Genomic DNA, 22,888 nt, shown 5'->3' with positions numbered 1-22,888 from the left:
AGACAAATATCAACTGCTGCTGGAAGGTCATCAACTCGGTGAAATACGCTCTTTGGTCTGCCCGAAACTTGCTGATCTTCTAGTGCAAAGAATTGTCCTCGACCGAGTGTTGCAGACTGGCACATTCCAAGGTCCAGGACTACGTGCTGAGGGACGCACTCAAGCTTGGGGCAGCTGCCGCCAAGGCGCAATGGGGAAAGACCACTGTGTAAGGTCTTTCCAGCAAAGGTACACCGAGGGGCGGGTAACAGTGTAAACCCCCCTCGGTCTGGGCAACCAACACTCCAATGTATAAAACAAACATGACAATGTAAATATTTAAGAAGGAATTGTAATGTAAAGAGTGATATGTGAATAATAATATCAAAATTGAATGGAAGAAAGTCAAGGCAATGTGTAACTCTGCCGGAAATGTACAGTCAAGACAATTTGAAATGTTTCTGTAATGCTTATGATAAATTTTATGAATAAAGTATATTTTTTGAAAAAAAAAAAAATCCAACCAACCCATGCTTGCAATCTCAAAACACAGCGTCCGACAGTAGCTGTGATTTCATGATTGAAAAACAAATAATCTGCAGTATGCTAAGAATTGCGTCGACAACCAATTTATGATTTTTTTGGGGATTTGATTTATTGTCACATGTACAGAAGTACAGTGAAAAGTATTTTTCTGCGACTGAAGGAACATACACAGTACGTACATAGTAGACAAAAGAATAATCAACAGAGTACATCGACAAGCAGTGATTGGTTACAGTGCAGAATAAGGGGCCAAACAAAGCAAATACATGAGCAAGAGCAGCATAGGGCATCGTGAATAGTGTTCTTACAGGAAACAGATCGGTCCGAGGGGGAGTCGTTGCGGAGTCTTGTAGCTATGGGGAAGAAGTTGTTCCTATGTCTGGATGTGCGGGTCTTCAGACTTCTGTACCTTCTGCCTGCTGGAAGGGTATAGAAGAAGGGTGGGAGGGGTCTCTAATAATGCTGTCTGCCTTCCTGAGGCAGCGGGAGGTGTATACAGAATCAATGTGAGGATGGCAAGCTTGTGTGATGCTTTGGGCTGAGTTCACCACACTCTGCAGTTTCTTGCAATCTTGGACCGAGCAGTTGCCATACCAGGCTGTGATGCAGACAGATAGAATACTCTCTTTCACACATCTATCGAAGTTTGAGAGTGTCGATGCAGATATGCCAAATTTCTTTAGCTTCCGTAGGAAGTAGAGAAGTTGTTGGGCTTTCTTGACTGTTGCATCAACATGAGTGGACCAGGACAGACTGTTGGTGATGGTGACCCTCAGGAAATTAAAGCTATCAACCGTCTCCACTTCGGAGCCATTGATACAGACGGGAGTGTGTGTCGTGCTACGCTTCCTGAAGTCGATGATCAAGTCCTTGGTCTTTCCAACATTTAGAGAGCGGTTGTTTTCGGTACACCAAGCAACCAAGTGATTTATCTCCCTCCTGTAGTCTGATTTGTCGTTATTTGAGATACGGCCCACCACAGTCGTATCATCCGCAAACTTATAGATTGAGTTGGAGTTAAATCTTGCAACACAGTCATGTGTGTATAGGGAGTACAGTAGAGGACTGAGCACACATCCTAGCAGGGCTCTGGTGTTGAGGACTATTGTGGAGGAAGCGCTGTTGCGTATCCTGACAGATTGCTGTCTGTTGGTGAGGAAGTCGAGGATCCAGCTGCACAGGGAGGGGTCAAGTCCAAGATTGCGGAGTTTGGTTATTAGTCTTGGCGGGATAATGGTGTTGAACGCGGAGCTTAAGTCGATGTACAGCAGTCTTTCATAGGTGTCCTTGTTGAGGTGTTCCGAGTGTTGATTGTAGAGCCAGGGAGATAGCATCTGCTGTGGACCGGTTGCGGTGATAGGCAAACTGCAGGATCGAGACCGTCTGGGAGACTGGTAGTGATCCCTCTCATGACTAGCCGCTTGAAGCATTTCATGATAACACGTCAGGGCCACCGGTCGGTAGTCGTTGAGGCAGGCTACCTTGTTCTTCATTGGTTAGGATTGTCACTTGGGCTCGCAGTGTGGCGCATTTGTGTTTACTGGAAGCTACCTATATTAATACATAGGGCCATGTTCTTTACCGACAGAAAGAATATGTACACACATTGTACCTATTTCAGCTAAACAAAAAGGTGACAGCCATTCCCTGATTCAATTTCCAGGGGAATGCCTTGACCAATCAGGATCAGGCTGCCCATGTTAATTACCAAGCATTGTTTAAAATGTATCTGTCAGTCACCTTCAGCTGGTGCATTCTCTATGGCAACACTTCTACCAATCAGAGTCCACTTACCAACCAATCGGCATTTTCTGCTCCTACAGTATAAATGATTTCCCCCCTTGCATTGGAGTTGTTGCAAAGTGTCCTGATGAGTGCAAAACAAAAAGCTTTGAGATGTCTTTTATTTTCAGCAATTCAGAGTTTTAGGTGAGGAGAGAGATGAGAATGAAGTTGCTTTTGAGAACCTTGTTCGAAATGTTTACTTGCATTACACAGCCAGGTGTTTCTGCACCTCGTAACCAATTAATCCGTCTTCTCCTTTTGGGTTAGCATTCTGCAGCAATTAAGGGGCAATTTAGCGTGGTCAATCCCAATCCACCTAACCTGCACATCTTTGGGTTGTGTGGGGCGAAACCCACGCAAACATAGGAGAATGTGCAAACTCCACACGGTCAGTGACCCAGAGCCGGGATCGAACCTGGGACCTCGGCGCCGTGAGGCAGCAGTGCAACCCACTGCGCCACCGTGCTGCCCCTTTTTTTTTTTTTTTTGCTTCTTTACCCCAGGTTTAATCTTTTATTTTGCAAAACTATGAATATTATCATTTTGTTTTCATTTTATTTTGGTTCCGTTACAATGTAGTCACTGGTGCTGGCTGATTAGTCTTTAGATACCTTCAACCCAGGCTTGACTTTGCAAATTTTTTTCTCTGCTGCAGGTCAGGCGAAACATCAAATGTTTAATTTTAAAAAAAAGAATGTCTCACAAACTGACTTTGGGTCAAATTTTAATTGTGGAATTATTTTAATTTCTTTCAAATTAAAACTCATGTCTCTGGCCAGGTCAAAAGATAGCATTAGGACTGGCAGGTTGGAGTTTAATAGGTAGTTTAAAAAATATATATAACTCGGTTTAAACTAGATGCGGTACAGTTTTACCCAGAAGCCAAGCTTGGAAACCCAAAGAGGAAAAGGTTGCCTTGCAAAGGAATATTAAATGTACTCCCGCTGCACATTTCAGTCTGTGTTGTTTGTAATTGGACAGTATGGAGGCTGTTGCAAGTAGTGCTGGAATTTGAATTATGTAATATAAATATCAAAACCATCTTCATAGTACTTAAATACACCGACTAACTAATTTTATGCAAAACTTGTTAAAATCTTAATTCTGCTGTCTCTAAGGCGGCACAGTGGTTAGCACTGCTGCCTCACGGAGGACCCGGGTTTGATCCCGGGCCACTGTCCATGTGTAGTTTGCACATTCTCCTCGTGTCTGCATGGGTCTCACCCCCATAACCCAAAGATGTGTAGGGTAAGTGAATTGGCCACGCTAAATTGCCCCTTAATTGAAAAAAAGAATTGGGTTCTCTAATTTTAAAAAAAAGTTCTGGTGTCTCTTGGATCTGCTTTAAAAATTCCGTTATACCTGCCAATGAAATTCAGTTATAGTTTTAAAGATAATAGATTTTTAAATTATAGATTTTGATTTGGTTTTAAACCGTCATTTTGAGAATTTAGGATAGTGTATATACTGATGGTTGAGACAGAGTATAACTCAATATCTGGATTGAACTGACTGCCAGCAAACATGTGTTTAAAATCCCCATGACAAGGCTACGTGGGTGCAGATAGAACCAAGGTCATGTAGGGGGTCAGGTCCGGGGGCATTCGTGATGGCCTCGCTCCCATTCTCACCGACAAAGTATCTGTGAAATCCAGATTGTTGCCACTTTAAAGATATGGAGACAATTTCAACAACATTTTAAATTAGGGTCAGTGTCGAAGCTGGCTCCCATCTGTGGGACACCCTGAGCATCATGGTGAGACACACCATACTCTATCCTGGCTACAGTTTAAAAAAAAACCAATAGGTTTCCTACTCCTTTGTCCAAGCAAGGAATCATGGTGAGAGAAAGGCAAGGACCGTTTATGTTTTCATTCTTGGGATGCGGGTGTTGCTGGCTAAGTCAGCATTTATTGCTCATCCCTAATTGCCCTTGAAAAGGTGCTGATGAGCAGCCTTCTTGAACTGCTGCAGTCCATGGGGTACAGGTACACCCAGTATGCTGTTGGGAAGGGGGATTCCAGGATTCTAACCCAACAACTGTGAAGGAATGGCGATATCTTTCCAAGTTAGAATAGTAAATGTCTTCGAGAACTTCCAGGTGGTAGTATTCCCATATGTTTGCTGCCCTTGCCCTTCTAGATGGTAGTAGTTGTGGGTTTGGAAGGTGCTGTCTAAAAAGGCTTGGTGTGTTCCAGCTGTTGCATCTTGTAGATCAATGTTTTTCAAACATTTTTGCCCGGGACCCATGCCGGCTGACCTTTACAACCCACTATTTTCGCTTACCTTTAATGTGACAGGTGAACCTGCTTCGTCCTCACAATCCCACTTGCTTTGACTTTCAATTTTACATTTCTGCTAAGAATGTTCTCACTGCATCTGTTGCATAAAAGATGTTTGTTCTCAAACTCGTTCGAATGCCTTTGAGTTCTGAGCGTTTTAATCTTTAATTTGTCAGTGCTTCCCTGCATATAATACACATGAGCTTGCATCCTGATTTGCATTGGCACAATTAATAAACCCATACCTCAATAAATCATCTTTATACTGGTTTGTTGCTGATTTCAGCTTCTTAATGGGATGTTCACCAAAGGCCCTGGAGTTCACACCAGCACTGCTGACAGCTACAAAATGGAGGAATCTCACTCGTGCCCAGAGCACATGATGTCATTGTATAGCGTGCGTGACCTGCTCTTTGCTGCTGCTTCTGCAGAGAAGACTCCCATCAATTTTTAAAAAGGATCTGTTCCTGGGTCAGTGCGCTGACGTCAGGAAGAGGCGGTCTGCCTCGCTGGGCTTCGGGCCTGCGCACTGCTGAGGGGGCCCACATGCGTGGGATAGCTGGCATTCTGAAAGCTGGTTGAGGCCGTTGGGCATTTCTTCCTGTGATCGGAACTGCTGTGGCCGATGGCCCCGCGATCCCCCCGATACCCACCTGAGGGTCGCGACCCTGAATTTGAAAGTGACTGTTGTAGATGTTATACTGCTGCCACTGAATGTCGCTGGTAGAGGGATTGAATGTTTGTGGAAGGGGTACCAACTGGGCCGGCTGCTTTGTTCTGGATGGTGTTGTTGGAGCTGCTCTCATCTAGGCAAGTGGAGAGTATTCCATCACCTTGTAGATGGTGGAGAGGTTTTAGCGAGTCGGAGGTGAGTTGCTCACTGCAGGATTTCTAACCTCTGATCTGCTCTTGTAGCTACAGTATTTATATGGCTAGTCCAGTTCAATTTCTGGTCAATAGTAATCCCCAGGATATTGCTAGGAGCACTGGTGATGCCATTGAATGTCAAGGGGCAATGGTAAGGTTCTCTCTTGTTGGAGATGGTAAATGCCTGCCACTTGTGTGTACCCTCTCACAGTCCAAAGATGTGCAGGGTAGGTGGATTGGCCATGATAAATTGCCCTTAGTGTTCAAAATTGCCCTTTGGTGTTGGGTGGAGGTGTTGAGTTTGGGTAGGGTGCTCTTTCCAAGAGCCGGTGCAGACTCAGGGGGCCGAATGGCCTCCTTCTGCACTGTAAATTCAATGATAATCTATGATTAATCTAGGACAAAGGTTCGGCACAACATCGTGGGCCGAAGGGCCTGTTCTGTGCTGTATTTTCTATGTTCTATGAGTATTAGTTGCAACTTGTCAGCGCAATCCTGGACATTGCCCAGTTCTTACTCCATTTGGAAATGGGCTGTTTCAATATCGTGGGAGTAATAAATGATACTGAACATTATGCAATTACCAGTGAAGGTCTCATCCTGACCTTATGATGAGAGGAAGGTCATTGATGAGGCAGCGGAAGATGGTTGGACCTGTGACACTGGTGCTATTGTGAAAGAGCTTAAATTAGAAATCATAATGTTGTAATCATTGTTAATTGCTAGAAGTGAAGTTATTTCCAAGCTGTCCATGGCTCCAAGCTTTCTTGCGACTGTAGTAGTTCATTGTCGATGTAAACATGACTTAAATATCAACTTGAACCTTTGTTATTTTATTATCTATAATTATCTGTTCTTAGTTAGCTTTTCCACTTCTGCAATGTGTTCACCCAAGATTCTGAAACCATTTTTTTTGTTGTAAAATAAAAGATAATTGTATGACAGTGTTTTGCATCAACCAAATGTTTCTGTTACTAAAATAGAAGAATGGTTTGAAATAACCTGTCCTTTTTGGCAAGCTGTTAGGGTTGGAAGGTGTATGTATTTATAAATGATCACAACACAGCCATTAAAATCATCCAGAGTTATAATTCAGCGGTGACAAAAATTCTCTTGCACGTGCTGTATGTTAAAATCATATTTTTACGTTTTACAAAACGAGGTTTATGTGAAGGTGAACATTTTTTCAGTGCAACTTAAAAAAAAAAGTGCATGATCAAATCATCGTAATACATTTAGCACTGAATTTTTTTCTAGAAATCTGCAGTTCTAGGTCATTTTTAGAAGTTTATTATCTTGACGCGATGCCATTTCTGTGAAATTTAAACGTTGCTGAAATCTTGTTGGCTTCTTTCTTTTCGCATTCTGACTATTTTGGCCAAAGGGGCTGGTTTAGCACACTGGGCTAAATCGCTGGCTTTTAAAGCAGACCAAGGCAGGCCAGCAGCACGGTTCAATTCCCGTACCAGCCTCCCCGAACAGGCGCCGGAATGTGGCGACTAGGGGCTTTTCACAGTAACTTCATTTGAAGCCTACTTGTGACAATAAGCGATTTTCATTTCATTTCATTTTGTGACACTTTTAAAAATGTTTTTTTATGCCAATTGACTGAAATGAAGCAATCTTCATTCTCTACACATACAAAATGTCTTTGCATATTGCAGGTGCTTCCTTCTCTTGGAACTGAAAAAATGCCTTTCACTCCCATAGTGTCATCAACTTCACTCGCATTGTGTCATCAACACTCACATAGTGTCATCAAGTCATCTAAAAGGTGAATTGACTAGGAGAAATCACTCCAATCCAAATCTGGAATGAAACCGCTAGTATATACAATTCCTACATCAACTATGGGTAGCCTCACCTTCAAACTGAATTATATTAGTTGATGGGTCCCCAGTTGGTCAGACTCTGTTTCTTGAGCTGTTATCTTTTTTCCCATCCCCACTGTCTGTCTTTTTGTCTGTGCTCATACCCACAATAAAATGAAAAGGGATTTGCATTTGCTCCTGTTTTGGGTTTTAGGCATGCTGTCAATGAACAATAATTTATTTGACAAATGTAATTCAATAAATGTAAAAACTACTATTTTATCAGCAGCAGAATTACTGTGCAACACCAACTGAAGTATGAGTGAACTTTTAGCTAGTCGGACATTTTTATGATTAAAGTGGACACCTGTATAACGAATAGGGAGTATGAAGCCTTACTGTTCTCCTGCAATGATGTTCAGGAATCCGTAGTGCCTATGTTGGTCATGTTGCAACAGTTGGAGTCATGGGATAAAGCTTTGAAGATGTTATTATAATGGTGACTGAATGTTGTATTATCTTGCGATGTAGTAGGGTGATTGCTGTCAGAAGCCTTTGAGTGGAAGTCCTTAACAAGTGGCTTCTGCTACACAAGGCTCTGCTCGATGATATTCCTGAGTGTAAATATCTGCTTGTTGCATGATCTGCCACCCTGGAAATATACCTGCTCTTCACGAAGGATACCATCTACTTCTGTTTTAAATTGGTTCAGGGGCGCTCTGCTGAAGACCCTGTCAAGTACTGACAGCAGTGTTATGCGTCTCCAGTTGTTGAAGTCACTGGGGATTCTTTTTGTCAGCTTAATGATTTACCCCACACTTGCAGTCATCTCTAACATCCTCTGCAGGTCAAATTTTGTTGAGCTCTGTTATGGTGGTATTCTTTCAATGTTTCAACAGCTCTGCTGATATCTCTCCAATCTCCGGTACCTTGTCCTTCAAGGCTCTTGATTATTCGTCAGACCTCCTGATGTGACAATTTCTCCCAGGGTGACATTCGGGTGCTAAAGTGAAATGTTGTCATCAAACTCTAACATGGGGCTGAGATTGGGCTGGTTGAGGCTCTTCTAAAAGTGCTCCATTCCCCCCCCCCATTCCTCATCTGTCAGTATTGCCCTCTGTCCTATCCCTTAATTAGTACTATGTGGTGTTGTTTCTTGCACCAGTCAACTTCCCTGCAATATTGTACAGGGTCTTGTTCTGATTTACTGCTGCTTGTGCCTCCCTGTCTTTTAACCTTATTCATCCTCGTTTGTCTTTCTCACATCTCCGCATGGCTTTATTCACTTTTCTGTACTTCTCATTATCTTCTCATCTTTGTGCAGTGTTTTTCTTCCTTTTCCCTTGCGATTTTTGCCAACTTTCTTTCATCAGTCAACTTCCACATTGAGTCAGTCACCTATCCTTTTTTAGTTCCTCTTCGCCACCTGATGGTGACTTCTGCACTCCCCTTAATTGAATATTTCCCACTATTCCTCAATGCTACCTAACCCCCAGTAGTACTTCAAATCTGTTGGAGAGGGTGTAGCCAGTTAAAATGGCTAACTCCCGATTTAGAATGGCTAACTCCCGATTTAAAATGGCGAACGGCAAAGGCTGATGGGAAAGTCAGCCAACAGGACACAAACAAGCTGCTGCGGGTTGAGTGTGTATTTACCTCTGGAAAGGCCAGACAAGATCGATACAGGCACCCATCAGCATAACAAAACACCAGCCATCTGCATATTAATGAGCAATCCCCGGGAACAATGAACAACATTTAGATACATAAAGCCAACCCAGACTCGTCAGCGCCAGCAGAAGCCTACACAAAGGGAGGTAAACGACCACCTCAAGACTGCCCATCGATCAAGGAATCGCTCCAGCATTGGAGAAAATCGAACCAAGTGATTGGGACAAAGTCCAATCACTTGGAACCAGGTACAGGGTCCGCCCCGAAAGGCGGGAAGCCCCTGGGGACTATAAGAATAGAGTTCAAGTTCAAATCGTTCTTCTTGACCGGGTCACTCAGCAATGCGAACCAACCCTTGACAGTGACCGGTCCAGCCATCGCTGAAATAGAGTAAGTCTTACTTCAATGCTCGCTACGAGATAGGCGCTCCTAGCTACCAATCTGTACCAACTTCGAATCCCGCAGGCTCAGAACCCGAACGAAAGGCCATTCGTTTCCCTGACCTGGTGGGCCAGTTCCGAGTTAAGTATTGGTCTGTTAGCCGTAGAAGTAGCTTGGACGTAGAATTTATGCATGAGTAGTGATTACTGTGTATAATAAATGTGCTTTGATTTAAATCTTACTAAGCGGTGTATTGGATTATTGATCATTACTCAAACTTGAACCATGTGGCGGTATCAGAAACATACCTGGCGACTCGAGCAAAGGTGATAAAACAGAGCAATTAAACTAAGGCAAAAGTTAGCAACAAGGACTAGTCGAAAACCGGCTAATGGTTTTTTTTCTCCGATGCAAATGACCATTGTGGCCTGGTGGTTGTTGACAGCATCTTGTAGGGGTGTCCTTCATCTGCTGCTGTGCTTATAGTCAGCCTAGTTCAGGGTGTTACCACCTGGGATCTCTTTTTGTGGATGTCCTTTTGTTAGAAGGTATTCCCAATACTGAGCCCACCGATGTTGCAGAAGACCAGCAGTGCTTGTTACCCCCTTGGGGTCTCTTTGTACTGCTCAGTCCTCACAGTTGCCATTCGACTTAGCATTGATCTCACCGATGAATAGCCTCATCCCATAGCTGGGTGACTTATCCAGGTGACCTGCAATTAGTAGTAGAAATAATATTATTCCTCCTCTGTTGATGCGTAAACCCGCTTGACAGTGACTTTTCCACCCAACTAATGTTTGTGCTGAGCATCTGTTGATTCTGAGGCCAACGCCGTGGTGTTCTTGCCTGGAGTATAGGATCGTCGAGTCACTGCTGATTTGTCTTTCATCTATCATATCTTACTGGTGCCCAAGATGTCAAGTCGATAGGTTCTTATCTCTCGCAACACTGTTTCTTCCCACACTGTTTGGACTTTCCAAGTGCCAATCCTGGTGATGATTTTGATGATGTTGATTGGGCTTGTCAGGGATTGGACTTGCTTTTGTCTTTCATCCAGTCCTATTATATGTAAACCATCAAATGTGCCATTCTTTTTTTTAAACTGGGGTTTACTGGTATGATAACTACTGTTGTGGTGAAGGCTTTTGCAGAGTGACATTTCCACTCCACTCGGTTGAAAGCCTTCTCCTCGTCCATGGCAACTACCACCTCAGACTTGCGCCCCTCCGCTGGCATCATAATTACATTAAGAAGCCGTCTAATGGAGTTAATTTTCAACTGTAAACAAGTCTCTGTCCATCAGCTATATAAAAACTCAATGCCAGTTGGGTATTGCAGTATTGTCCGTTCATGTTAGAATTTTGCATAACTGACTTCTCTGGGTTGTAATCCAACAACGAGTTTCAAATATTTGCTTATGGGAACTTAGTCATTCTTTGGCTGGGCTCCAGTAAAGCTGGTGATGAAAATGATTTTTCTCCCTCTATCTTTACAAAGGTTCGATTTGAATCTACACTTTTATCTCCTTTCCCAGAAAAAATTGCTTTCACATTTACATAGCTTCCACGATTAATTGATGTTGTGAATTCTTCCCAAAATATATTTGCATTCCTGGATTAAATATTGCATTATGATAACCTATATCAAATTCAGTAATGATGCCCGGAATTGAATTTTGAGATTGCTTTGCTTTTAGATTCTGTTTTCACAGTTCAGTTGTACACGGCATCTGTTGTACCTTTTACTGAATATGCTGTTACAGTACATTGTTTATATTTTTGTTTCCAATTGTACAGAAACCCAGTAATTATAGTTTGTAAAGTCCTGCTGGTGTTGTCAGATAAAAATCCTTGTTGATGGGGTATAAATATATAAAGCAATGTGGATGAAAAACAACATAAAATGAACAAATGCTGTGCTTAAATGTCAGCAATGAATCATTAGATTTTGAGTTTGACTTTTCACTCCAAAGATTTGAGCACAAGACACGAATCCAGTCTGCTTCAATACTGCATTTTTGGATGTGTTTATTATTTTTTTCAGATGAAACCTGAAACTAAATTCAGTCTGAATAAATGAGTGTAAAAGATCTGGTAGCACAATTTCATCTTGGTGCTCTGGCGAAATAGAAGTCTCCCTGGGCTAACCAATTGTTATATGTTTTCAATACACCAACTGAGTTCTACCAAACTATCTTACATTTTGTTCATTGTGTCTCAGATGTTTTTGTTACTGAGCCTGGTCATTCGATGCCATGCTTGTGCTGTACTCTGTTTTTTTTTCTACCAAACAGCAAATATAGTAGTTACTGTTCATGCCTCTTAAGCACCACCAAGTGGTTGAATACTTCAGGCTTCTGTCCTGGACACCTAATTGACTTGTACAATACCAGAAAGGAATTAACGATAAAGGCGTCCATTCACTCCATGTCTGTTGGTTCATTCATCCCGAAAGTATGCTTCCTGGGAGCTAGTTCCAATGATTGATCATTCTGTGGAGTTTCAAAACCCACCTAAACTTATCTTTTGCCAGCTTAAATCCTTTCCCTTGTCCAACACTCATATTTTAATTTAAAATAATATTCTGGCATTAACTTTTTACCATTCCTTTAGCCATCAATAAGATCACCTCTCTGGCTCATTTGAAAATACAAATTAGGATCAGTCTACTCGGCCCCTCTAGTTTGCTCTGCCATTCAATAAGATCATTATTGTAACCTCAGTGGCACATCCCCACCTATCAACGGTAACCTTTCACCTTGCTTCTCAAGAATCTTTCTATCTTTGAATTAAAAATATTCAAATATTCTACTTCCACTGCCTTTTGAGGAAAAAAGTTCCAAAAACTGAGAGAAAAAGATTCTCCTCATGGGGGCCCCCTTATTATTAAACAGTGACCCCTAGTTCTAGATTCTCTCACAAGAGGAAGCATCCTTTAAAGGCAGCATGATGGTGCAGTGGTTAGCACTGTTGCCTCACGGCGCTGAGGTCCCAGGTTCGATCCCGGTCCAGGGTCACTGTCTGTGGAGTTTGCACATTCTTCCCGTGTTTGTGTGGGTGTCACCCCCACAACCCAAAAGATGTGCAGGCTAGGTGGATTGGCCATGCTAAATTGGCCCTTAATTGAAAAAAAAATTATTGGGTACTCTAAATTTCAACTTTCTCAAGACAACCCTCCCGTTCCAGATATTAGATTAGTAAACCTTCTCTGAACTGCTTCCAGTACATTTACATCCTTCCGTAAATAAGGTGACCATTACTATAAACAGTACTCCAGATGTGATCTTACTAATACCCTGTATATCTGAAGCATAACCTCCCTATTTTCATATTCAATTCTCCTCGCCATAAACAATAATTTTCTATTAGCTTTCCTAATTACTCGCTGTACCTGCATACCAGCCTTTTGCGATTGCTGCACCAGGTCACCAAAATCCCTTTGTATCTTAGAACTTTGCTTCACCGTTTAGACAATATGCTTTATTCTCCCTGTCGAAATAGACAATTTTACATTTCCCCACACTTTTATCCTATTTGCCTGATCTTTGCCCACTTAACCTATCTCTATCCCTTGTAGCCTTATGTTCTTTTCACAACTTAACTTCCTATCATTGTGTAATCAACAAATTTAGCAGCCACACCTTCAGTCCCTTCATCCAAGTCATTTATATAAATTGTAAAAGGTTGAGGTCCCAGCTCTGATCTCTGCGGCACACCACTTGTTACATCTTGCTAACCAGAAAATGATCCATTTATGCTGACTGTTTCCTGATGGCTAGCCGTGCCAATGCTACTCCCTATCAACGGTAACCTCTCACCTTTTATTTTCAGCAGTAGACTTTGATGTGGCCATCTGGAGCAGTTTCCCCTCAGAAATAGGGAATAAGGCAATTTCGATCCATTTTACAAATGGTCTTGAAACGTTATGGGCGCGATTCTCCACTCCCACGCCGGTTGGGAGAATCGCCTGGGCCGCCAAAATTTCCGGGGACGCCGGTCCGACGTCCTCCCGCGATTCTCCCAAGCGGCGGGAACGGCCCGGTCGGGTTTCGCAGGCCGGAGAATCGCCGGAGACCCCCAAAATGGCGATTCTCCGGCACCTCCGCGATTCTGAGGCCCGGATGGGCCGAGCGGCCAGGCCAAAAATGTGGGTTCCCCCTGGTGCCGTCCACACCTGGTCGCTGCAGTCGTGGGCAGTGCGTGAACGCTGGGGGGGGCGGCCTGTGGGGGGGCGAGGGGGGATCCTGCACCGGTGCCCACCGATCGTCGGGCCATCCTCTCTGAAGGAGGACCTCCTTCCTTCCGCGGCCCCGCAAGATCCGTCCCCCATCTTCTTGCGGGGCGGATTTGGACAGGACGGCAACCACGCAGGCGCGGATGACGTCCGTTATGCGGCGCCGGCCGCATCATCTATGCTGCGCCGCTTTTACGCGGGCAACAAGGCCTGGCGCGGGTAGATGACGCGGCCCCGATACTGGCCCATTGTCAGGGCCTGAATCGGTCGGGACCGGGGCCGTTCCCCGCCGTCGTGAACCTCGACGGCGTTCACGACGGCGCGGCCACTTCGGCGTGGGAGTGGAGAATCGCACCCTATATTTTTCACCAATGGTGTTTTTCGCCTGATGAGCAATAAAGCTAGTTTATAGGACCTGTGGACACAGTTGAGCAAAAGTAGTTTGGTGTCATGACTTAATGCACAAACATTTGGATTTTGAGCTTTTTTGAAGGTGGGAAAAGATTCCCTTTTCTGAATTCCCTACACTCTTGTCCACCCTTACCTTTCTGTCTATAGAAATTCTTCTGGTCACATGTATTGCTAGTCCCTTTATGCTTTCCATCTTCTGTGATATGGCCACAATTGAGACTATCTCCGACAAATTTCTTGTCACCTTCACTATTCATGTTCCCCATCTCCTTCATAACACCACTTCCTTCTGCATTGTTCCGGATGGGAAAGTTTCCTCACCTTGAGTCACTTAAGCCAGGTTCAAACTAAGTAAACTTTGGTCTTCCATTCACAACAATGCCTATGTAGTTATCAATTTATTCAACTACTCCCTCAGCTCCACCTTTTGATTTTCTTGTTCCCAGTGATACCTTTGTTGCATCCTTTCGTCAGTAGTTCCCTTTCTCAGCCCATCTTCACTCTTGTCCAAGGAATATATCCGAGCTGGACAATCAGCTTAGCTGTCCATCACCAGATCTACCTGAACAATTTAGTTCTGTCAGATCTCCTTCTTCCAAACCATTCAATAACAGTAACTTGTTTCTGTATGGCACTCTTAACGCAGAAGAATGTGCCAAGATGTTTCAGAGATGTAAACACAAATAACTTGGATATTGATTTAGTGGGGGTATTATTGCTTGTTTAAAGGAGGACCTTGAGAGGTAGGTGTGGTATGTAGGTGGCTGCCTTTTAGTGGTGGAGGCAGATTCAGTTGTTTTTTAAAATAGGGAATTGGATAATCATAGAATTTACATGCAGAAGGAGACCATTCGACCCATCGAGTCTGCACTGGCTTTTGGAAAGAGAACCCCACTTAAGCCCACGCCTCCACCCTGTCCCCCTAACCCAGTAACCCCTCCTAACCTTTTTGGACATTAAGGGCAATTTAGCATGGCTAATCCACCTAACCTGCACATCTTTGGACTGTTGGAGGAACCCGGAGGAAACCCACGCAGACACGGCGAGAACGTGCAGACTCCGCACAGACAGTGACCCAAGCGGAAATCGAACCTGGAACCCTGGAGCTGTGAAGCAACTGTGCTAATCACTGTGCGACCGTGCTGCCCCAAGCATCTGAAGAGAAAAAATTAAGGGCCAAAGGAAAGGGAGGGGAAGTGGAATGAGTTGCTCTGAAGACTGCTGGTATGGTGGTGAGTGGCTGAAAGGTCTACTTCTGTACTATTAAAACAGGAGGTTACACACATAGAAAAGGGAAGAGGACAAGAAGGTATTTAAATATTGATTGAAGTCCACTAACTTAGAATCACTCTGGAAGGTAAATAATCCCAGCTTTTTGCCACTGCTAACTTTTTAAAAGTCAATTTCTCCTATCCCATCAAATTAGGTCATTGGCCTCTTTGTCGCCAAAATTGAGAGCGTTCAGTCTGCTGCATCTTCTGCTTTGCTGTCTCTTGCCTACCAAATCAGTTCAACCCTTGTACCTGTGTCTCAGTTTTTTTCACATTCCTCCTTCAAGCTCCCCTTGTCCCTTACTCTTTGAGCCCATTTCCTGTAAACTAACCACTTGCTTCACTTCATGGAAATTAAGCAAACTGTTTTTTAAATGGTTCCCACTAAAAGTCCTGCTTCAAATTGGTGACTCTTTCAAAACTCGGATCCTTACGCCCCAACCTTCAAATCACTTTCTGATTTTGCTTTCCTGTCCAAAGATCTTTAATATAATATATGATCTTTAATCACCATTAACTCCCTGTTTGATTCTTTGCAGTCTGATTTCTGCTTTTCCCACAGCCTCCCCAAACCATCGGATTAAAAATCACAAGTGATGTTCTATGATGCATTGTCCCTTCAGGAACCTTGGAACATGAGAGCAGGAATAAATCATTTAGCCTGTCGGTAAACTCTCTGCCCTTTTCACAACTCCAAATCTTTACATGGCCTTTGTGATAGTGAGGATATGGATTTGAAACTCATCTCGGGATCAAATAGAACGCCAAGGTTGTGAACAATCTACTTCAGCCTAAGGCAAAGACTACCTACTTCCACCTTTTAATATTGTACCAATACTGTGCTGAATTACCCATCATTTTCCACATTCCTATAAAATCATTTAAAAACATACTGCCTGTATCAACATTAGTTAGCCCTTTAGAAGGACAAGGGGGGAATCTCATTGAAACTTGCAGAATACAGAGAGGCTAGATAGAGTGAATGTGGAGAGGATGTTTCCACGAGTAGGAGAAACTAGAACCCGAGGGTACAGCCTCTGACTGAGGGGACGATCCTTTTAAAACAGAGATGAGGAGGAATTTCCTCAGCCAGAGGGTGGTGAATCTGTGGGTCTCATAGATTATAGAATGGTAGCAAGTGATGCACTCCAGGGGCCAATGCAAGATCTATTTTTGATGTTTGCATGTAGATGAATATAGGTGTATGTATAAGGAGTACAATCTCAGTGCGCCAACAATACCAAAGTAGAAGGTTTGGCAGACAGCGCAATAAGCTATAAAATACTTCAAGGTGTGGGTTAGTAGAATGGTCGGACAAAGGTTGACAAACCATTGCCTAAGGTTGCCAAAGGTTAGGACATTTGGACATTCTGAATACTCCCTTGGTGTACCCGAACAGGCGCAGGATTTTCATAGTAACTTCATTACAGTGTTAATGTAAGCCTACTTGTGACAATAACTATTATTATTATAATCCTAATTACCATGTACATCCTTAACCAATATCCTGCTTTCATCCCTCAGTAATGGAGAAGCTCAAAAGCTTTTATTATTTCTTGGATGTGAAAATTTGTAGCATTGTCTAATTTAAGATGACCAGCAACCGTACTTCTGTGACAGTCACAAATCCACAAAATTGCCTATCCAACAGTTCCTAATGTGGCAAAATGTGATAAACTTGTTGTACTAGCTAATAGCTAGGGTCACAGACTAACGACACAGACTCTCGTCAGTTGTGGCAAGGCTCAAACAATATAATGAGCTACAAAGCGAAGTCGAGTAGAATCTCTTGCAACAGTGCACCCCTCCCTGATGAACTCGCTCAATGCAATTTATGCTCATTTCGAGCATGGACCAATAAACTGTTGTCAACTGCCTTGGACACACCCATAACCTACCGTCACAACCTCCAAAGTCAGAGCGGCCTTCTTGAAAGTGATCCCTCAGAAAGCAACGGGTCTTGACTAAGTCCCTGGTTGTGCACTCAGGATCTGCGCGGACCAACTGGCGGGTGTGTTCATGGACATTTTCAACCCCTCCCTATTCCATTCCGAGGTAAATATGCTTCAAGAAGACCACCATCATACTGGTGCCAAAGAAAAACCCCAGGCAATGTTCCTCAATGAGTACCGTCCGATGGCCTTGACATCTATCTTTGGTGCTTTGAGGGATTAGTCATGAGACGCATCAACTCCATACTCCCAGAATGCCTTGATCCACTACAATTTGCATACCACCACAACAGGTCCTCAACAGATGCTATCTCCCTGCCCCTACACTCATCCCTGGAGCATCTGACAACCTGGACTCTTACGTCACACTCTGATTCAACACCATAATCCCAGCCAAGTTCATATCAAAACCTAGGACTTGGTTCCTCCCTCTGCAACTGGATCCTCAATTTCCTGACCCAATAGACCACAATCAGTAAGGATAGACAACAACACCTCCTCCAGGATAGTTCTCAATACCGGGGCCCCACAAGGCTGCGTACGTAGCCCCCTACTATCCTCCATATACACATGACTTTGGAGCAAAATCCGGCTTCAACTCCATTGCAAATTTGCTGATGACAGAAATGCAGTGGGTCGGATCTGAAACAATGGTGAGTCAGAGTACAGGAGGGAGATAGAGGACCTAGTGGCATGGTATAACAACAACAATCTCTCCCTCAATGTCAGCAAAGCTAAGCAACTGGCCATTGACTTCAGGAAGCGAAATGTCAGACACACACCCCTGTCTGCATCAATGGTGCCGAGGTGGAGATGGTTGACAGCTTCAAATTCCTAGGTGTGCACATCAACAACCTGTCCTGGTCCACCCATGTCAACGCTACGACCAAGAAAGCGTAACAGCACCTATACTTCCTCAGGAAACTAAGGAAATTCGGCATGTCCACATTGACTCTTACAAATGTTTACAGGTGCACCACAGAAAGCATCCTATCTGGCTGCATCACAGCCTGGTATGGCAACTGCTCGGCCCAAGACCATAAGAAGCTGCAGAGAGTTGTGAACACAGCCCAGTCCATCATGCGAACCAGCCTCCTATCCACTGACTCTGCCTATACCTTCTGCTGCCTTCGGAAAGTGGGCAGCATAATTAAAGACCCCTCCCACCCGGGTTATTCTCTCTTCCAACCTCTTCCATTGGGTAGAAGATACAAAAATCTGAGAACACGCACTAACAGATTCCCAGACAGCTTCTTCCCCGCTGTTACCAGCCACCTGAAAGACCTTTTTATAGACTGAACTGATTTCTCCTTGCATCTTCTCTACTATACAGCACTACATCCGATATGCTTCACCCGATGTCTATGTATTTACATTATGTATTTATCATATTTCCTATGTTTTTCATGTATGGAATGATCTGCCTGGACTGGATGCAGAACAGTACTTTTCACTGTACCTGTACAAGTGACAAGAAACCCAATTCTAAATATTCTAAAAAATCTTTCTAACTGGAACTTAAAATAGTGGCCTTCACCAGAATGATGTAGATAAATTCAAGTGATGATAGAACTCTCCAATCTCCACCGGTTCGCAACTATGAATCGGCATACAATGGGCTGGTTACAGGAGTTTCTAAATCCAGAATTTTGCGGCATCTGCTGCTGTCAAAATTTTTGAGAGATATGTGAAGATGCTTTTAAAGATAGGGGGCTGGATTCTCTGTTATTGGGACTATGTCCCCACGCCGGAGTCAAAACTGGAGTTTCACACCAGAAAAACTTGCACGAAAGGGCCACAAATTCCTAGCCCTGCAGGGGGATAGCAGGGACCCAGCGTAGATCTAGCAGCTTTTCCTGCAGATCTGGGCCCCTGCACTTCTGGGTCGGAGGCCGCGCGTGGGCACGGCAGTGGACTCCAGCGGCCGCTCCGTGCTCCATGATGGACTTGGACAGCGGAGCTGGACCCGAAAAATAAACCGCCCGATTGGCCGCACGCCTGACCCTCAACGGCCGCACAAACATTTCCCGGCCTCCTATAAGGCCCCCACCGTCCTCCGATCGGCCGATACCGACCAGGGCAGGCGCGGACCGAGTCCGCAATCGCCACGCAAGTATCCTGGCCGGCGGGACCATATTAGATCCCCGCCGTCGGGACTTCGGCCGGTCGGGGGTGGAGAAGGTGGAGCGGGCCTATGTCAATGGCCCCAGGTAGGTCTTGGGCGGCGCGGCATACTCCCCAAGTATGCCGCTTTTTGGAGCCCGCAGAATCGGGGAACCGGCGCCGGTCCTGATTCCTTGAGGAAAAATGGATTCTCTTCCCCCGCACCGGCCGCGATTTCGGCGTCTGGGTGCGGAGGATCCAACCCATGTTTTATGCTGCAAATCAAAATACTATGCACCCTGTTCGCCATCATGGACAAAATGTTTCCGTTAAAGTTTGAGCAGTTAATTTCAGTTTTTGAAAAAGTGGCTATTATAACTGTACACCTGTACACTTCATCCTTTTATAAAACTCCCACTGATTCTCGGTCAATATTTTCTAAAAAGACAACGGTCTAGATTTTGCATCGGTAATGACAACTAAACTGTTGGCATTCCGTTTTATTCCTACTCTGAAGCTGCCAGCACATTCTGGAGTTTGTACACTTGCAGTTGCATGTGGAAATCCAGAAATTGCTGTCACTGATTCCACATCTAATCATAGGGTGCACTGTTAACTCAATTAGGAGTCATTGAATTGATGCAAGTTCTATTTTCATTAGTTTCATTGTAAAAGCAATTAAAAATTACAACTTGTGGAATGAGGAAAACAGGAGTTTTCATGATGTACGCAGTTCTGTATTACTACTGAGAAATCTCTGGCCCTGAAAATCTATTTTTATATTTGTGGAATCATAAATCCTATATTTTTAAAAAAAGTTTGGTTCATATTTCCGCTTCTAACCTAATCTTGTGTGCAATTTTTGTCCTTCACTTTGTCGGAGTGAAATAACCAGTGTTTTTAACTTCTTGGTTTGCTGCCTGAGAATTCTCCAATGTGATTTGCTGCTTTTCCTGCTTGATGCAGTCACTGTTATTGTACACCTGGAGAGCCCCTGGACTTGGTACCAGATTTAAATTAATATCAGAAAGAGGGAAACTAATGCCACAAAGATTAATAGACTTTCTTCAAGTGGCTTTGTTGTTGATTGCAAAATCTGGACCAATAATGTCTCCAAATAACTACTTTTGAACTTCCAATAAATGTGTTTTGATGAAGTTGCCTTAAAGACTTCTATTTTGATAGAACACTGCACTAAAGTCTTGTTCCAGATCCTTATTTGGTATTCTTCATTGATGGAATTGAAAATATGTGTTGCAGTTGAAATCCCTTCTGTGATCCAGCCTATGGCAGTTATTGGCTTCAGATTCAGTACTCATGATGTGCTGTGTTTGGCTGTCAGAAGGAATAGGTTACTACAGTGCAGTTGATTGAAAAAGGATTGATTGAGGCAATGTTCATATATTGCTGGGAGGCAAATTGGATATTGACGCCATACTATTTTTATATTGAAAGCAAGCATGGAGAATTGTGTTTCTGAAGAGAATCTTGCACCTGTATGTATTACAAAATTTATCTTGCTTTTAACAAATGAATATTAAGTTGGAACTTGCTCTTTCTGTCCTAGCATGAAGCCTTTCCCTTTGCTATGGTGATAGATGGGCACTAATATTGTCCTGCAAAAGCTAGACTTTGTTTATGAACTTGTTCTAAAGTTGATTGCTGAAATTACATTTTTGTGCTATTTTCAGGAAGCTGAGCAACTCCTGCTTTTAAAATATTGGCAAATATCAGTGGAAATTAAAGGATTACGCACCAGAATTGTTGATTGTAAAATTGCATTGGATCCTTGGACTCCATTTGACATCTTAGTATGTGGCTTTATGATGTAGTTGCCTGTTTCTTCTTTTCAACATGGAAGTATTGGTTTCATAGTTTGTTGTTACTAGTTGAAGGAACAGTTAGGGATTGATTGGCTTTTCTAAATAGATCACAAAATGCATACATATTTATTGACGCTTCATTTATTGATACATTTATTGCATTACGGAATTAGATTATAATTTACGCTCTTCTCCATTCTTGTTCACAGCACAGAGCAACTTCCATACGCAAACGTTTGTAATTTATAATCCAAAATGTACTGCCATGAGTCAGTTGTGACTCCGTATGCTGCACTCTCAGGTTGTGAATTCAAGTCCCACTCTAGGACTTTATCATAAAAATCAAGGCTGACTCTTGAATGCAGTACTGAGGAAGCACTGTACTATCTTTCAGATGAAATGTTAAATTTAAGCTCCATCATCCCTCGGGTGGGTGCAAAATATCTTGCAGCACAATTTCAAAGAAGAGCTTGTGTTTGTGCCAATATTTATTTCTCCATGAAGAATAGAAAAATAGATTATCTGGTCATTGGCTCATTGTTGTTTGTGGGACTTTGCATGTTGGCATGTGCATATTGTCTGTCACATTTCCTCATAACAGAAGTGACAAAACTTTAAAATAATTCACTGACTTTAGAGTGCTTTCGGTCATCCTGTATCCATGAAAGGCTCTGTATAAATGCAAGTTCTTTTAACTTTGGAGATGAATTTGCTTGCTGAATTAGTGAGTGGTTGCCCTTTTCCTGCTGGGTATTGACCGTGTCAGCTCCACACTATATCCGTGTCTTTTTTTTTGAAGGGCAGAATAAACACCATCCCACCAAACTTACTTTGTTGTGGCTAATGCACAAACAAACTACATTTCTGAAAATGGAGTAAGCAGAAGTAAAATGAATATAGTATAATAATTTTAACTTTATGCACGGTTTATTCTTTGACTTGAAAACAAAACTGCAGACTGAGACCTTTTTTAAGTAGTCTTACAACACCAGGTTAAAGTCCAACAGGTTTGTTTCAAACACAATCTTTCGGAGCACTGCTCCTTCCTCAGGTGAAGGAGCAGTGCTCCGAAAGCTAGTGTTTGAAACAAACCTGTTGGACTTTAACCTGGTGTAATAAGACTTCTTACTGTACCCACCCCAGTCCAACGCTGGCATCTCTACATCTTTTTTTAAGTCTTGAAAGTACTTTCTCAGATTTCTGTCTCACCACATGTGGTGTGTGAAAGTGCAAACAAACTGACTAAAAATTATTAGCTGTTAGAGTCTCTGGTTTTAAAAAAAAAAAAAAGGTTGATGCCAAGAAAGTGTTAATTTTGAGAGATGAATTACCTTTCTGCCAGGATGAACTGTTGCAACTCCTTTTGCAGTGGCAACCGTTCACTTTGATATAAAAAAGTGCATCTTTGAGTACAACTAGTAGTTACATTAAAACTTTGCAATGCATTCAAAGCCCTTCCAATAGGTACAGAATGAAAATATTCCGTGTTTCTCTCATTTACAAGGTTGTCAATGTGTACACTATTATTGTTCAATTGAAAACATTAAAATTCAAAACGGTGGCATTATGATAGGTTACGCCACTCCTCTGTACTGTAGGACGGTACTGGTTCATTAGCACAGTTTGAAAGTTTTGAATTTTGCTTCTGGAGATGCTTGCAGCTATATAGACTGCTGCAGTACTTGGGTAAAGATAGTGTCTGGTTAGCTGTTCAAGTGGGTCCCACCATGATAGTTATCTCCCTTTTACTGGTGTGCTCCGGGGTTCCTTGTT

The 22,888-nt window shown here is 43.0% G+C and overlaps 1 protein-coding gene across 8 annotated transcripts in view; it reads left to right on the top strand.

Annotated features, from left to right (window-relative positions):
- The window catches only part of slc4a7 (solute carrier family 4 member 7), a 271,390-nt gene that overhangs the window by 37,034 nt on the left and 211,468 nt on the right, over positions 1 to 22,888 (top strand). Inside the window, exon 1 of one of the 8 annotated variants that reach the window (XM_072509342.1) lies at positions 20,738 to 20,788. The exons of the other annotated variants lie outside the window; for them this stretch is intronic. Within the exon in view, the coding sequence (XP_072365443.1) occupies positions 20,753 to 20,788 (36 nt within the window). The 5' untranslated portion in view covers positions 20,738 to 20,752. Of the gene's footprint in view, positions 1 to 20,737; positions 20,789 to 22,888 lie in introns of those variants that run through there. 8 annotated transcript variants of the gene reach the window in all.

Source organism: Scyliorhinus torazame, chromosome 6, assembly GCF_047496885.1.
Source record: "Scyliorhinus torazame isolate Kashiwa2021f chromosome 6, sScyTor2.1, whole genome shotgun sequence".
NCBI classification, from domain to species: Eukaryota; Metazoa; Chordata; class Chondrichthyes; order Carcharhiniformes; family Scyliorhinidae; genus Scyliorhinus; species Scyliorhinus torazame.
The sequence above is the reverse complement of the archived record's forward strand: the minus strand, read 5'-3'. Positions and strand labels throughout refer to the sequence as shown.